The sequence below is a fragment of the Podarcis muralis genome, chromosome 14 (genome assembly GCF_964188315.1).
Source record: "Podarcis muralis chromosome 14, rPodMur119.hap1.1, whole genome shotgun sequence".
NCBI classification, from domain to species: Eukaryota; Metazoa; Chordata; class Lepidosauria; order Squamata; family Lacertidae; genus Podarcis; species Podarcis muralis.
In genome coordinates, this window is record NC_135668.1 from 6167757 (window position 1) to 6185186 (window position 17430).

At 46.3% G+C, this 17430-nt stretch overlaps 1 protein-coding gene across 1 annotated transcript; it reads left to right on the forward strand.

Annotated features, from left to right (window-relative positions):
• Positions 1-7856: 7856 nt before the first annotated feature.
• MNS1 (meiosis specific nuclear structural 1) lies at positions 7857-17334 on the forward strand. The gene is made up of 10 exons (XM_028705685.2): positions 7857-7959; positions 9595-9831; positions 10765-10892; positions 11291-11393; positions 12080-12309; positions 12812-13028; positions 13109-13216; positions 14298-14555; positions 14833-14958; positions 16954-17334. The coding sequence occupies exons 1-10, from the start codon at positions 7957-7959 to the stop codon at positions 17050-17052; spliced, it is 1509 nt and encodes a 502-aa protein (XP_028561518.2). The 5' UTR covers positions 7857-7956; the 3' UTR covers positions 17053-17334.
• Positions 17335-17430: the final 96 nt, after the last annotated feature.

Below are 17430 nucleotides of genomic sequence, written 5' to 3' on the forward strand. Positions count from 1 at the left end.
GCAGAGGCTCTGGGTAATTGGCAGGTGTGTGGTAAGCAGAAAGGGAACAGGTACGGCTTTTGCCAACATCTTGTTAGAAAAAGCTTTTCCTGTAATTTCAACTGCCAAACAACTGGCGAAAGCTAGTGTGGTTTAGTGGGTAAAGTGCTGGCCTAGGACCTGGGAGACCAGGGTTCAAATCCTCATTTGACCATGCAGCTCACTAGGTTACATTGGACCAGTCACTGCTTCTCAGATTAAGCTTCCTCACGGGTTTGTTGTGGGAATTAAATGAGGAGAGAGGGAGAGAACTGTGTATGCCATCTTGGGCTCCTTGGAGAAAAAAACATGGGACGTATGTTCAATAAATAAAAGGTAGAGTGCTTCCATTTGGGAAAGGATAGTAGGGGTATCTGTCTCTAGCTGAAGTCATAAGGTGAAGGGAAAACATGTTCTGACAGTTAGAAATATCTGCAACCTAATTCACTTTTAACTCATCCATAGGCTCTCCATAGTTTGCAACTGCTGTTAATTATAAAATGAGAGATCTGTGCTTCTACTGGGCTCTGAACAAAAAATATACAGAGGAAGTTAATCTTTCTTCTTCTTGGTTTTCCTGTTTTGTACTCCACCCCTCCATACAGATACAAGTACAGGCCTCCCAGCTTCTCGGAGGGGGGGCAGACGGGTAAAAAAAGACTAAGGCTGCATTCAGACAATGCTTTCTATTGTCTTCCCCTTGGTGCCTTACCTATCAATTTTTGTTCTGGAAATCTAATCAGAGTTTAGCACTTACGTTGGGGGTATGGTGGGGAATCTACTTGCAAGCCTGGAAACCCAGGATATCACAGGAGTTTTGCATTTTAAGTTTTCTGTGGTTTTCCTGGATCACACCCCTACAACCACGTAATAAGTCAGCTCATTAAGGCCAGGTTCCACGGCAGCTGCTATTGGTGCTGGTGAAAGGGCAGGTGTCAACCTGGGGTAATCTAGCATGGGTGGAAAATACAGGGAAGAGACTTGCCCTCCCTCAGTTTTCCAATCCCAGTTTGTGGATGCTCCCTGCAGCTCACAACCAAAGCAGGTGTGGCAATGAATGTGCTGAACTGACAACTCATACCCATCAACCATCCAGATTTGACTGTGCCATCCTAGAATTTTTGTAAAAATTGCTTTGATACTTTGTAAAGTTGATGAACAGGTGTAATAAATAATAACAGTGGAATCCACCTGCATCTGAGATGGGTGAGGAGCAAGGGCAACCTGAGGAGTAGTAATTTCCCTCCTCCTCTCGTTCCTTGCTTGTTTGTCCCATATGCTGGTATAGGCATACATGCACACCAGCTTCCAGACATCTAGGCCAGGTGTAAAGAGCACAGGCAGCTTCAAGTCAGAGGCGACTTCATGGCACTTGCTATTTTGCAACAAAAGGACAGGCAGCATTTGCAAACTGAAAGCCAACCAGGATGGTACAGAGAGCTCCTTCTCCCTTTCAGAGTGAGCCGAGCTCCCTGGCTGGCTTCTCCACCCTCTTCATCTTCCTGTTTATTCCAAGTTTCATTAACGTCAATCTTCTGCAGACGGACTGTCATTCACGCTTGCACTGCCTGAGCCATGTCCTCTCTCCAGAGAGCCCCCTTCATCATTCTGATAAATGGGCTGTTAGCAGAGCGCATGGTAAAACAGCAGGGATGAGAAGAGGGTTCTCTGCCGCCTGTTTCTATGGGCTGCGATGAGGAAGGCAATTCAAGCTGGATTAATAATAATAATAATATTTTTTTTTTATTTATACCCCGCCCTCCCCAGCCAAGGCCGGGCTCAGAGCGGCTTACAAGCAATAATAAAAACAAGATGAATGATTACAACTTAAAAACAAAAATAAAATACAACATTAAAATAATGGAACATTAAAATATTAAAATTTAGCCTCATTGCAGGAGGAGAAGGAAAAGAAAAAAAGAAAGAGGGGGACAAGGATTGGGACAAGGAGCTACTCAAGGCTAGTCTGATGAGTTAATGCAGGCTCTTGTTAATTTAGCAATGCATGTGAGTAGCAAAGAGTTTTAAGAGAAGCCCAAGAAGAGACCTACACACTCCAAGTTGGGGCACTTACAAGAGGAAAGGAGATAGCCTGCTCTATAGCAGGTAGGGAGCCAGCCTGGTCTGGTAATGGAGTTTTCTTGACCTCAACCTCCCACTCAACAGGGAGGTCAGAATTATGCATGGAGACAGAAGAATCTCTTGACACCCGCTTTAAGGTAGGGGCTAATCATGGGCAGCTGGAGTGTGTGTCTCCAAAGTCCAAAGGGATCCATGTCCCTTCTAAGTGTGCAGTCTTGCCTGTGACACTTTTTCTAAATGGCGATCATATTCATAATAATAATAATAATAATAATAATAATAAATTTTATTTATATCCCGCCCTCCCCAGCCGAAGCTGGGCTCAGGGCGGCCAACAACAATCAAAACAATCCAACATTCTAAAACATTCATTATAAAATTAATTAAATCAAATTAAATTAAAATCAAATTAATGGCAACCATCAAGCCAAATTCTGTGCATATTGCCGATTGCCAGAGGAGGGGGTCAGGCTGCGCCCTGACCAAAGGCCTGGTGGAACAGCTCTGTCTTGCAGGCCCTGCGGAAGGATGTCAGGTCCTGCAGGGCCCTAGTCTCTTGTGACAGAGCCTTCCACCAGATTGGAGCCGCGGCCGAGAAGGCCCTGGCTCTAGTTGAGGCCAGCCTAACCTCTCTGTGGCCTGGGATCTTTAGGATGTTTTTATTTGCAGACCGTAGATTTCTCTGTGGGACATACCAGGAGAGGCGGTCCCGTAGGTACAAGGGTCCTAGGCCGTATAGGGCTTTAAAGGTTAAAACCAGCACCTTAAACCTGATCCTGTACTCCACCGGGAGCCAGTGCAGCTGGTATAGTACCGGATGGATATGATCTCGCAGCGAAGACCCCATAATGAGTCTCGCCGCGGCATTCTGCACCCGCTGGAGTTTCTGGGTCAGTCTCAAGGGCAGCCCCACGTAGAGCGAGTTACAATAATCCAGTCTGGAGGTGACCGTCGCGTGGATCACAGTGGCTAGATCAGGGCGAGAGAGATAAGGAGCCAACTGCTTAGCTTGGCGGAGATGAAAAAATGCCGCCTTTGTTATAGCTGTAATCTGCGCCTCCATAGAGAGGGAGGTATCGAAGATTACACCCAAACTCTTAACGGATGATGTTGGCACTAATTGCACCCCCGCAAGAGATGGGAGTTGCCCCCTCAATCCCATATCGCTCCGTCCCAGCCAAAGGACCTCTGTCTTCGAAGGATTTAACTTCAACCGGCTCCCACGTAACCATCCAGCCACAGCTTCCAGACATCTGGTCAGTGTATCTGGGGCCGAGTCAGGGTGGCCGTCCATCAACAGATAGAGTTGGGTGTCATCGGCATACTGATGGCAGCCCAGCCCAAAACTCCGGACAAGCTGGGCGAGGGGGCGCATAAAGATGTTAAAAAGCATCGGGGAGAGAATCGCACCCTGAGGCACTCCACACACCAAGGAGTGGCGCGATGACAATTCCCCCCCAAGCGCCACCCTCTGTCCCCGACCAGAGAGAAACGAGCGCAGCCATTGAAGGACTGTGCCCTGGATCCCCACGTCGGCAAGGCGGTGGTCCAGGAGTTCGTGATCGACCATGTCGAAGGCTGCTGACACGTCTAGAAGAATCAGCAGCCCCGACCCGCCTCTATCCAGCTGCCTGCGGAGATCATCTGTTAAGGCGACCAGAGCTGTCTCGGTCCCATGACCAGCGCGGAAGCCGGACTGGAATGGATCCAGAGCCGATGTTTCATCCAGAAACCTACCAAGCTGTTCAGCAACCACTCTCTCAATCACCTTACCCAGGAATGGAAGATTTGAAACCGGGCGGTAATTGGATGGTAGATCTAGAGGATCTAATGATGTTTTCTTTAAGAGTGGACGCACCACTGCCTCCTTCAGTTCCCCTGGGAATATCCCGGTGCCAAGGGACAAATTGATGATATCCCCCAGGGGGGCCCGCACCTCGTCTGGACACGCTCTAATCAGCCAAGACGGGCACGGGTCCAGAGGACAGGTGGTGGGCTTTCCAGCTTGGAGGAGTCTGTCCACATCGGCTGGGGATATCCGGTCAAAGTGGTCCAATACTGGACCCGAGGACAGTTGAGGGGCCTCCAGTTCCTTTATTGTATCCAAATTGGCAGGGAGGTCATGGCGGAGCAACAGGACCTTCTCCGCAAAAAAGCTCGCAAATGCCTCACAGCTGTGTGTCGAATTGTTATTTAAATTTGGCTGTCCTTCAAGGGACGTTAAAGACCTAATTATACTAAATAATTGCGCCGGGCGAGAGCTAGCGGAGGCAATGGAGGCCGAGAAGTAGGACTTCTTAGCGGCCTTCACTGCCATCTCGTAGGTTTTCATAAAAACCCTATAAGATGTTCTTGAGGCTCCGTCACGGGCACCCCGCCATACTCGCTCTAGCCGTCTGAGGTCCCGCTTCATTTTCCGAAGCTCCTCGGTAAACCAGGGAGCCCGGTTTCTGCGGGGTCGCAGAGGGCGCCTAGGTGCGATCTCATCGATGGCTGCTAGGAGCTGGGTATTCCAGCCCTCAACAAGCTCAGTCAATGAGTCGCCAGGGGGAGCATACAATAAAAAGTGTGTGCAAACTTGCAAACTGCATAATTGTTTGCTTTTCTACAAGACATATATAGTGTTCATTACCTACAAATGTTCAAACCTCTACATTGATTCCCAATACATGAAGGTCAGGTTTATAATAAATAATAACAAACCTCATTGGGAAGAATCGTGCATCAGCTTTCATTTGTGTACATTTATTCTAAGCCACCCAGAGCACTTTGTTGTGGGGTGACATGCAACAGCATAAATAAGCAAATGTGTATGAACGGAAAATGGCCAGAGGCCTGGAAGCAGGCCTTTGTTCTGAATTTTCCTTCTTTATCAGACGTTGGCACAAGCTATCCCTGCTGCTATTGCTATTGTTATTATTTATTTATTGCCTCTCACAAAGCACAGGGCAGTGCACAACATGATAAAACAGAATACAGCAATAATAATTAAAAGCAATTAATTACACCAACTCAACGAACCAAAACAGCAAGACATAAAGAATAACACAGAGTCAGCAAGTCTTGAGTGTTGTTGCTTTCTGTTTGTTTATAGAAAAATTATATTCAATGTATCTTTGCTTATATTTCTAGTTCTTTGTCATTTTTGCAAGCTATCTGTGGAAAAGATTGTTAGAAATTAATTGAACTGTATGATCAAACCAACCCCAGCTTGACCCATTAGATCTGCATTTTCTTAGCTTTCCCCTGGGTTTTGGGGGAAGAAGGCGGCTACTTTATTCAGAGACAGGCACCCCTGAGCAGATGTGAAGTGCTGCTTTCTTCTCACAGTTAGGCTCTTAAGCAGAGGCTGATTTAAGTGACTTGTAAAAGTAAGGTCCTTAATCCTTGAAGTTCAGGAAAAGCCCTTTTGAAGATGGCAGGTCTCCTGGCTCATGCATGTTCTATTCCCAAATAAAAATTGATAAAACAATGGCTTGCTAATCTCAAGGCAGGACTGGATGGAATTCCCAGTTTGCAGCAATGCCAGGCATTTGACCATCATAGTCAGGCTGTAAAATCACCTCCACTGCCCCAGGTCACACGAGGAAGCCCTCTGTGCTCACAAGCAAAACCTGTGATCTGGACAATCAGTGGTACAGTTAGATCAATTTAGGTGCTAGACTTAATGATCTTATGAGGGGTGTCAGTCTTTAGGTGGCAACAGGTATTATTTTTCCTACTTCAAAATGTGCTCAACCAGCCTCCCTGGCTCATCATACTGCACAAAGCCGTGGCCTTCTGCCCCATTATATTTGTGTTATAAAACGTTACGGGAGTCTATCAGGTAATTCAAGGACAGAAAGGTGCAAAGAGTATTGAAAGTGGGATACTATATGAGTGCCCAAATGGCATCATAGGCACAAGTCATCAAGACCATACAAACAAAAAAGATGTTTGTTAGGGGCCCATCGTGAATGACTTGTTTCTGGGTTTCTTTTGACAGTGATGCTCCCTTTGCTGCTCAGGCTACTGTCCCATCCATCAAGCAAAACAAGCACATTTCTTAGCAACTTATCTGAGTCTCTAGTAGATCAATATTCTTCTCCTGATGGGTTTAGACCCTTCCAAGCTAATTCACATATGTCTTTTCATTCAAGACAGCAAAATTGTTCCACAAAGAACGCAATGCTATCCCCAACAATGGCTTATAATGTTGCAAACTCAGCAGGAACTAAATAGGCTCATCACAGTCTCATGGACTGCCTACTTGCTTGCAAACAAATTTGGCAATGCACTATGTGTTGCATACTTTAATGAACTTGTTGACAATCATCATTCTAAAGTTTCCTAAGTGATCACTGATGGCTAAAAGAACTTTATTGAACAAGTGGGATATTCTTGCATCAGCTGGGAAGGTTACGCTTCATTTGAAAGCTACATAGAAAATATTTTGGGGAGAATCAGCAGCAGGTTTTTCAACTGCCTTGGGGGCTCTAGTGAGATGCTGGGCACGTCTGATCCACCATTCTCCACCTGCATACTTGTAAATACACACCTTTATTTATTTATTTAATTTATATCTCACCTTTTTCTCCAAGGAGCTCAAGGTGGCATACACAGTAATCCCCACAAGAAACCTGTTGTAGTCACCCACTGAGCTTCATGGTTGAGTGGAGATTTGAGCCCCAGGTCCTACTCTGGCACCCTAACCACTACACCACACACCCCAAGGTCTCCAATGTGCTCTCATCCAGCAGGAAGCTGAACCATTTACCAGTTCCCCTGCAGCTGATCACTGGAGCTCCCAGAAGTGGGAAGCCAAGAACAGTTTTTGACTATAGGGATGGCATTTCCAGTCCAATTAAAACAAAAACAGTGTCTTGTGGCACTTCAAAGGCAAATGTTTTTGTGTGTATGAGTGTGGACTTGAGACCATTTAATCAGATGGATGGAGTATTACCTGGCTGCTATATGCACACATACAGGGAGAGAATGGTAACTGTACACTCAGAGGGAAATAAAATGCAACAGTTGCACTACAGCTTAAAGCGATATAGAATAATTGCAGTGACCATTTATACATTCAACGCTGTCGATGATAACACAGATATCCTGAACAAAAAAAATTCCTTCCAGTAGCACCTTAAAGACCAACTAAGTTAGTTCTTGGTATGAGCTTTCGTGTGCATGCACACTTCTTCAGATACACTGAAACAGAAGTTGCCAGATCCTTCTATATAGTGAGAAGGTGGGGAGGGGTATTACTCAGAAGGGTGGTGGGAATGGATGATTGGCAGATAGCTGTGATGAGCCTGTTGACGACTCTTAACGACTGCAATAGGTCTTACAGGAAAAAGCAAGGGGTAAGAAGGTGAAAAATGGCATAATACAGTAACTAACGTTGGTGGAGGAATAAAAACCCATGATGTAAAACCGAACTTCCTGGCAAGCGCCAATTCAGCAGTTATTGATTGCCGCCTTTTTCTCCAAGGAGCAAAAGGCGACGCAGGCGGTTCTTCCCCTCCCTCCTCTTTAATCCCCACAACAACCCCGCGAGGGAGGCCAGTCGGAGAGGCCGCGGAAACGCCGACGCCCGAGGAGACCGAGGCAGAGCCAAGAGCAACGCGCAGGCGCAACGGCGCGGGCAAACAGTTGCCCCGGTAACAGAGCTTCCTCCTTTCCAAAACGGTCCTCGCGGAGGCGGAGTCAAGATCCGGGCTGGGCCAATCGGAGCTCGGGCGGCGCTCGCAGGCGGGAGGCGGGGTGGGGGAGGGGCTTCTCCCGGAAGTGCCGCCTGCCACCGCCGTTTCCAAGGCGACGGGGTGCTTGAGCGGGAAGGCGGCCGCTCGGGGACCCTCCGGGGGCGGCGGGAAGATGGTGAGTCCTGGTCTGCCTCGCAGGGCTGTTGTCGCCAGAATTCCCGGCTGACTCGCAGGCCTCGTTTTGCTCTTGTCTCGCCTGCTCAGTAAATACAGTTCTGAGGCGGCTCCTCAGGGCGAACGGCCAGCGGGGGGGGGGGGGTTATATCGCAGCGCTTGAGGATTAACGGGGCGCTTTTCCAAAGCGGGCTCTTGAGTACAGTGGTACCTCGGGTTACATATGCTTCAGGTTACAGACTCCGCTAACCCAGAAATAGTGCTTCAGGTTAAGAACTTTGCTTCAGGATGAGAACAGAAATCATGTTCCGGTGGCGCAGCGGCAGCAGGAGGCCCCATTAGCTAAAGTGGTGCTTCAGGTTAAGAACAGTTTCAGGTTAAGCACGGACCTCCGGAACGAATTAAGTACTTAACCCGAGGTACCACTGCACCGCGTTTGCCACGCGAAAACTTGCCAGGCGAGTTTTAAACCATTGCCTTCTGAATTGCTCTTTGGTTTTCTTTAATCTGTTCTCAACCTTGCGCTCTCTCAACGAGGAGAAAGTCTCCCTTTGCTGCCCTGGGGGACTTGCAGTGCTTGCAACTCAAGGGGTTGAGGGCGGGGCAGGCGAGGGCCCTGTCCATCTCCACACAGGGCCAAAAGCTCAATTAATTTAGCAACCAGTGCTGGTGGGGATGGGAGCTGACAGGGTGAAGGTCCCATCTTCAAGAGCCACCCCTCTTTCTCCCCCAGCTCCCCCAGCGTGGGCGCCAGAGTTGGCCTTTTCTAGATGATCTCAGCAGCCAGCCAGGCAGCCCGCGGAGAGCTCCCTTCTGAAGTCTAGGGTCAAGGTTGCCCTGGTTGTGCCCCTGCACTTCTCTAGGGCCTCAATAGGGTCTTGCTCGCCTGACTGACTTTGGATGTAGGAGCTGCCCCATGCCAGATCCAACCTGCTCATTGAGTCCAGTCCTGTCTGCTCTGTCTGGCAGCTGCTTTCCAAGCCCTCAGGCTTTCCCATTCTTTTGAGACCAAGGGACCTTCTGCATTCAAAGCAGGTGTTCACTAAGCTGTGGAACCTCTGGCTAAGAAGAGAAAATGGACAAAGCTGTTTCTGCTCGTGGGCTATGACACTGCTTTGTACACAAGCAATCCCATTATCCATCTCGCTTAGTATGGTCTACTTTCACCCTTGCTGCTTGATCCTTTACACTGGAGAGATTGTACCTGAGATCTTCTGCATTCAAAGCAGCAGCTTTGATGCTGAGCTAATTGTCCCTCCCATAATGAAGTGTGATTGCCACAACCAGTGTCTGCACTTGCTGCTGCTGGGCTGCCGGCTGGTGCATTTGGCTCCCAGCCCTTGCCTGAACAACTGGAGGCACATTTATGGGTAATATTCCTGTGTTCTAAATGGCACCAGACAAAAAGAGAAGGTGGCGCCACCCTACGTGTCTGTCTGTTCTGTAAGTGCAACTCCCAGTGACAGCACTCCTTAACTTTTGGGTTGTGTTGGTGATCTTGTGAAGAAGAGGAGAAGGGCACCATGCCAGTGTGAGCCATCTTGCCAGTAGGATGCTGGTGGTCTCAGTCATGGAGAGACCTTGATAATGCTTTCCTGCAGCCATGAGAATTCTCCCATATCTGACTCCCTTGCAGGCGATGGCACGGCAGCGAGGTGGTCGGGCGCAGCTGACAGCGGCGCAGCAGCTGGATAAGAAACAGCATGAGGCTTACTTCCAAGAAATGAGGGAGCTGGAGCACGAGAAAAAGGTGCAGCGCGTTCATCAGCTGGAGGTGATGTGGGAGGCTGAAGACCGTGTTGAGGAGAAGCGTCTCGCACGGCTGCTCAGGGAGGAGGAGCATGAGCGGCGCATGGAAGAGGCCATTCAGAGGGTGAGTCGGATTGTCTGGAGGCAGGGAACTCCTCCCCATAATTAAGATCCTGATGATCTGTTGCATATTTGGTGAGTCCCACTGAGTACACTGTGCTGAAGTTTGTGTTCTAAACTGCAAAGGGACAATGAGCCTGGCTGCTCAGCAGATTTGAAGGGAAGAAGGGCCACAGGCTGTAGGTAGGTTAGTGACAGTGGTAGACTGTGATTTATCTCTGGGAAACATGAAACAATTATAGTAATGTTTCACCTAACAAACAGCCTGGGGGGCGGGGCTGTAGGTTCTGCTACCCCAGAGACTCCCAGGGCTTGAATAAGAACTTGATTCTCATGGTTGGTTGAGGCGTCTTGCTCTTAGGGCTTGCAGCATCCCAAGACATCCCTCCCACCTCCATGGCCCCCAAAACTGGATTCCAGGTAGTGAGACAGCTGATACAAGCTTGGTAGAGTTAGTAACAACCTGGCAATGTCTTGTGTAATGAAAAAGGGTTAAAGCTGAATATATGGGTCTTATGCTACAAAATGTTGATGAAGCCTTTCTGGATCTGCATTGCGTGATCTTTAAAACCTTTTTTTCAGATGTTAGGCTGTTGCTTAATCAGAATAAACATCAACTTTGTGCTCACTCTAAGATTAATACTGCTGAAATCTATATCTTCTTTAAAAATGCCAATGTAATTGCAAATATATCTTCTGTCAGTTCAGCACAGTTTAGTATAGCAGGGATCTGAGTGAAAGTGTTCCAGACTGAAGGTATGCAAATAATTTCCATTCCACTGAGGTTTTTTAAGGATTATTGCAGGACACACTAACCATTTCTTTAGAGGCACACTGAACTATCAGACAGTTGCAGGATAATAGTGTAAGAAAATCTAGGCTTTCATTTAAGTTCTAGAATCCAATTCTGATTTGTTAAATTCAATTTTGTGGTCAGGCAGAAGAGAATAAAAGGTTGAAGGAAATGGAGTTGCAACAGGAAGAAAAACTGGCAGCTGAGTTAGCAAGATTAAACCATGAGAAACTCAAAGATGAAAAGATGAGACAGCAAATAAGAGAGACCAGGTATTTCTTTCTTCAACGAATAGGTTTCTTTATAATCCCAGATAAAGTTGCAGCTTCCCTAAACTCTAACTGTTATGTTTTTGAACCTACCTAATACTTCTGTTTGATGTCAGAGTTTAGCACTGTTGGGGGCATCATGGCAGATGAAGATAATCTCTGTGGTGCGGCGGCATCATCTTCTTCTTCCCCAAGCTAATAGATGCCAGTCTAGTGGCTTGTCAGAGTTTTAGCATGAACACACTGGGCTGGTAAAAGCATTCATTTTAATGTTATCTTTTTAAACTATATAAATGTGTTTAAAATCAGATTTGAAAAGTGTCTGCAATGAGATGTGCCAAAGAAAAGAATGAGAGGCAGTTTTCAACACGTTTCATACTTTTTGTCAATTTGGTTTCTAGTATTGAACTTCGGGAGCTGGAGTTGAAGCTGAAATCTGCTTATATGAATAAAGCGAGGGCTGCCCAGATTGCTGAGAAAGAAGCTATAAAATATGAAAAAATGGTAACTGGCTTTATGGACTGTTCCAATCTTGGATCTGCTCAGTGTGTGTGTGTGTGTGTGTGTGTGTGTGTGAGAGAGAGAGAGAGAGAGAGAGAGAGAGAGAGAGAACTGACTTAAAATCTTGCTTGTTTGGAAAATGGATTGGTCAGTTTAGTTAGATTTTGGATAAGCCTAGGCCTACTGTTTGTTTTCACTGGGAACTTATGGTAAAGGGTAGGAAAGACATTGAATTAATGACAACAAAAAATGTTTTACTTCTGAGTAAGCATGCTCAGGATTGCACTGTTAAATAAATAAGTGCTACATTTTAGGGGGAAATGGCACTGAAATGGTTTACAATGCATCAGATTTGATGGTTTGGATTTCTAGTCACCCATCCTAGCTTTCAGTTGCTTTTTACAAAGATTCCATTGCCCTTAGTAGCTTCATTTTCATAATTTTATTTCCATGTACTGTTAGTTTAGCTGAATGGATGCAACAGTGTGTGTGGAGAGAACTATTTCTTGGTGTTGCAGGTGGGAAAAAATGGATAGTTCCTAGAGGGCTAGGTTAATAGGAGATAAATATATGTAAATAATACGGTTCATCCGCAGTGCACAGTGTTCTTTCACTGGGATGCTCGTCTTCTTTGGAGTTTGTTACTCCATTCTTTAATTTTTTTAAAAAACAGATTAAAATCTTTTCAGAAAGATGATGCAGAAATATACAAAGCAATGAAGGAAGCTCAAGAAAAAGCAGAGGAAGAAGAGAGGACGGCTGAGGCAAAGCGGAATCAGGAAAAGCTGCTTTATCAGCAAGAGCTGGAAAGGCAGCTTGAGGACCGAGAGAGACGGAGGCAGGCGGCCTATGAGGAGTTCCTCCGAGAGAAGCTCTTGATTGATGAAATTGTGAGAAAAATCTATGACGAAGATGAACGGTTAGTTTGACTTCCTGTGTTTGTGTTTTAAACTTGTTTAGCCTTACTGTTTGCACTTTGAGTTTTGCGGTAAAACTTGCTTGCTTCTTTGCTGCCTGTTAAATGTCACAAAATGTTAAACAGTCTTGGACCTAATAATGCATAGTAATAATTTTTTTCTGGTCTGAGGGGTTCCTTGCTTTATTAATATTTCTGGCTCATGGCTCATCCGTCCAGCCTGCCCGGTGCTTACGGTGCTCACAGTAATGGCAGACCTGCTGCTTCACAGTGAGCAAGTTTTGGATCTGGTGGCTCCTACCTCAGAGCATTTGAACTTGACTAGAGGACTTTCAGGCTGTGACAGTCACTTAACTGGGAAAGTTGCCATGAGCACAAAACGGCAGACCCTGGAGTGTCCTTCGCTCCCTGGGGGATGGCTGGGTGTGACACATGAAGAGCAGGGGATTCTTAATTATCTGGGTTACATTTAGAAAAGTTACTAAAGTTTGAGACTTCTCCATAGAGCAAAACAAGGAAGACTAGAGAAAATGAGAGCAACTCAAAGGTTCATAGAAGAATTTAAAAACGATCAAGCTATGAGGAAGAAAAGGCAGCGTGAAGAGATGGAAGAGGAAAACAGAAAACTCAAGGAATTTGCCAACATGTGGCAGGAAAGAGAAGATAACAGGATGGCAAAAATCCAGGAGAATGAGGAGCGGAAGCAAAAGCTCCAGAAAATGGTATTGAAATGCCTCTTAAATTTCCTTCCTTTGATATGAGAGGCAGCAGGTGCCTAAAATCTCCCCCCTCTCCATGACAGCTTGAAGAGGCTCTAGAAAGGGAGCAGCAGGAACGGGAAGAACTTGAACAAATCCGTGAAGAGCTGTATTTTGAAGAACGAGAAGAGGAAAACCGAAAGAAGGAGATGGTAAGTGACTGCAGTTTTTAGTCTTGTTGTGGGCCTGCACAAGAGTTTAGTAGGCTTAAATAATAATTTAAAAACACATTCCCCTGCCCCCCCAATTGCCCTCCCTGTGAAATAGCAGCTTCAAGAGCTTTATTTAGTTAGTTTCCATGGCTTGTTAACCTCCACTACTTCATATTGCTGCAGACATCTTTGTCTTCCTTAAATATACCCCCTTCATGTAGACAAAGCAGTAGCCCTTTCTGTACTTCCCAAGGGACAGTATCTCATCCAACATGAATTTGTGAGGGTGCTTTGCCAGGGGCCATGTAACGCTCTCCTCCAGGTCCTGCCTGCTTGAGGAGAAAGGCTGCACTTGCCCCAGGATCCTCTCTCTTCCCCATCAGGTGTTCCCATGTCTCATAAAACTGTCTTAGATGACAAGCTATCACAATATAAAGGTATTGAAGCAAGGTTTCCCAAGCTGTGGTCCACGGACCATCAGTGATCCACAGGCCTCTATCCGGTGGTCTGTGGCATGTCTCTGAGGAACGGCAGCAGCAGCAGCAGCTCTGTCATTCTTAGAACCTGGCGGACCACCTGGAAGGTGTGTGAGATGGGCTGGAAGTGATCAGGGGAGAAAGCACTTGAAAAGGGGTGGGGAAGATTAGCAGCAAAGATAATGTGAGGCTACAATTAAGAAGTTTAATCTGGATTCCATAAAGAATCAAACAGCATGGAGTGCAGTGTGTTACATTTGCTACAACAGGCAGAAAAATCATTAAATGGTCCTCCAAGACTCTGAGCACTTTTCAGGTGGCCCATGGAAAAAAAGGTTTGGGAACCACTGTATTGAAGGTAGTAGTGCAGGCAACCCCTGGGGGTTGCATTCTGGGCCATTGTATGTATTGGTGGAGTGCACATAAGCCCGCCTCATCCTGTTATGCCCCCATCACACCCTGTTCTGGGTCTGAAAATGGCCTGTCCGTACAGGGTGGCACATAAAACGGGAGTTGCCTGTATCTTGCCTTACTGTTCACCCTGTGAACTGGCAGTACTTTTTTGTTTTAATGGCTGTTGTATGCTGAACACTCCTTCCCTGTAGGAAGAGTTGGAGAAGAAACTTAGGCAGCGCCTGGAATTGCGCAAAGCGTATGAAGACCAGTTGGCCATGAGGGAGGTGATGCGGCAAGCCATGAAGGAGGAGGAGGAGGCCTTCCGCCAGTCCATGCTGGCCAAGTTTGCCGAGGACGACCGTGTTGAGCAAATGAATGCTCAGAAGCGAAGAATGAAGCAGCTGGAACACAGGAGAGAAGTAGAGAAGCTCATTGAAGAGCGGAGAAAGCAGTTCATTGCAGACAAGGTGAGAAACTGGCCTCTTTTGACAAAACTAACCAGAGCTAATAAGGCAGCTCTGGGTTCTGTACACAACATTTCAAGTAGGGCAATGCATGCACTTTTATAAACTAAGAAAATCTTTAATAAAAAACATTGCGGGGGAGGGAAATATTAGAGCAACCTGTGGCTTTAAAGCCAGAGCAGAAGCATTTTGTTTTTCACAGGGCAAAAATCTCCCATAGCTTCATGAAATTGGGTTTTGAACTAGAAAAAGGTAATACATTTTTATTACTTCTGTATAGGAACGTGAACTTGAAGAAATGCAGCTTGAAGAAAGAAGGAAAGGCATTGTTAATGACATCATTGAGGAGGAGCGGCAGAAGCTGCTTAAAGAACACGCAGTTAAACTATTGGGATATCTTCCCAGAGTAAGTAGAGACAAATGCAGCTTAATGGGGGTGAAATAGCAGCAGCAGCAGCAGCAAAGTTCCCTGCATTAGGATATCCAGGTAGCATTTAACATTGGAGCAGGGGCAGGCAGTCTTTCCCATGGCCAGCTCTCATCGTTCACATGGAAAATCTATGTGGATTCTGGTGAAAAACGGAATTCTAATCGTGCAACACTGAAGCCCACATTCACCTGTCTTAAAGGACAAATGAAGAAGGCTTAGAGTGGGAAGGATGGGAGAAAAAGTAAAGCTGAATGAATGAAACACTCTTTGGGGGCTTGCTTTGAACAGACAAGGGAGAATGTGCAGTGAGCTCTGCTCTCTTAATGATACTCTGCACACCAGGCAAATACCATGTAGGGTTTCAAACACTGGGACAGGAGCCCTGCACATTGGCACTTAGTCTTTCACACATGCAAACTGAATGTCTGAAAAGGGCTTGAGTGTAAAGGGGGAAGGCAGAGGGGGGAAATGGCATGGGTAGGGTGTTTAACATTTATTTATTTGCGGGTGGCGCTGTGGGTAAAAGCCTCAGCACCTAGGGCTTGCCGATCGAAAGGTCGGCGGTTCGAATCCCCGCGGCGGGGTGCGCTCCCGTTGTTCGGTCCCAGCGCCTGCCAACCTAGCAGTTCGAAAGCACTCCCGGGTGCAAGTAGATAAATAGGGGCCGATTACTAGCGGGAAGGTAAACGGCGTTTCCATGTGCAGCTCTGGCTTGCCAGAGCAGCGATGTCACACTGGCCACGTGACCCGGAAGTGTCTCCGGACAGCGCTGGCCCCCGGCCTCTAGAGTGAGATGGGCGCACAACCCCCGAGTCTGTCAAGACTGGCCCGTACGGGCAGGGGTACCTTTACCTTTACTTATTTGTGAAAGAGAGAGGGGATTTTGGAGTGGAATCTTGTTTTGATTCTGGGACAAAGTGGGGAAGGATGGGTTAGTAGAGAAGGCAGGGCAGACCTGTAAAAGATGCTTCCTCATGTATATTTACTCAGAGTAAAGCCCTGCTGTTTTAAAACAAAATCTTTCACTTTCCCCCGCTTCTCAAGCTTTCACGCCTGCGTCCTCAATATGGTGCTCTAGTTTTTGTACTCAACTGCTGCCTTCCCTCATTTCTCTTTGCCTTCCCCAGAGGTCCCTCTGTGCCCTTGCCTGTCAGTCCCCCTTCAGGTTTTGCTGTTTCTGTCCCTTCACCCCCTTCTCCATCCTTCCTTGCTGAATTTAGTGGCTGCAGTACATAAGGTTATCCCTCTCCCACCAGTTCACACATTGAGGGAGTCTGGCACAGGGAGGCCCTGCAGGAAGGGTGTATACTCTCCTACATGCCTCTGAATCCAGGGAGAGAGCTACCTTGGGTATAGTCATGTAGTCTTCCTTGTAACCCTACCCACATATTTTCTGGGCTCAGGTGGCCTGAGATGTTTCCGCTGAGATGGGAAATGGGCCACAATCAATGGGAATCTAGAATTTCCAGAGGCGGCTGGAATGAGTGATGGTGAGGTTTAGAAGTAAGGCCTCAAGTCTCAAGTTGATCCTGCTGCCTGGCAGGCAGGCACACCCAGTGTGCAAAAATGGCTCCTGGAGCAGCTAGAATGGGAGAATCTGGTAGTCTAGAAGGGGCAAGGCTGCTTTGAGATTTATTGTCTCAAAATGCAAACATCTTACAGCCTTGACCCCTGCTTCCACTAATCCAGAACTTCATACTTGCATATTACAATGCATCACTATAGTGGAAGCTTATCACCAAACTCCAGTTTGGTAAACAGTGCCATTGCCACTTAAGCCAAGTACAGTTAGCATGATGAAAAGAATTAAATGCAACATAGAACAAAGCACAAACCATTAAATGTTGTGCAAAATAAAAAGTGTTTGAGAACTTTACTGTGCAGGCTAATTCTTAGACTTCCAGTAACTACAATCTTAAAATGCCTTTTATGGTGTCATATTGAATTGAATACTGTTCTTTGTATGTTCAGGGAGTTCTTAAAGATGAGCAAGATGTTAACATGCTGGGAGAAGAGTTCCGGCAAGCTTATCAAAAGAGAAAAGGCGATGGGCCAGCACACGACAACTGAGACCTAAGTTTGCTTCAAGAAGTATTCAAAGAAGCCCTGGGACTGTATAGAGTGCAGTGTTCTTACTGCTAGGTAATTTTTGCCTCTAAATCATTCCATATGTCTTTCAACTGCCTTGGTTTTTATAGTGATAAAATTATTTCTGCAAAAATACCTACTTTCGTTTGCATTTTGTGCTTATGCTGGAAATGGGGAGCTGAATTTATCTTCACGACAGAAATGAAGTTGTTGCAAAAGTCTGATAGCTTCAAGTGTGTTTACATAAAAAATGCTTTAAATTCATATGTAGCTAAAACGTCTACAGCTTATTTAATAAGTGATTGGAAATGTACTCATTTATTTTCGCTTCTGTGGAGGGAACTGTGACATGGGAGTAAC

Coding starts and splice junctions, on each gene's coding strand:
- MNS1 (XM_028705685.2), top strand. Junction 10,893..11,290: donor CAGCAAATAAGAGAGACCAG/GTATTTCTTTCT, acceptor TTTGGTTTCTAG/TATTGAACTTCGGGAGCTGG. Junction 11,394..12,079: donor CTATAAAATATGAAAAAATG/GTAACTGGCTTT, acceptor AAATCTTTTCAG/AAAGATGATGCAGAAATATA.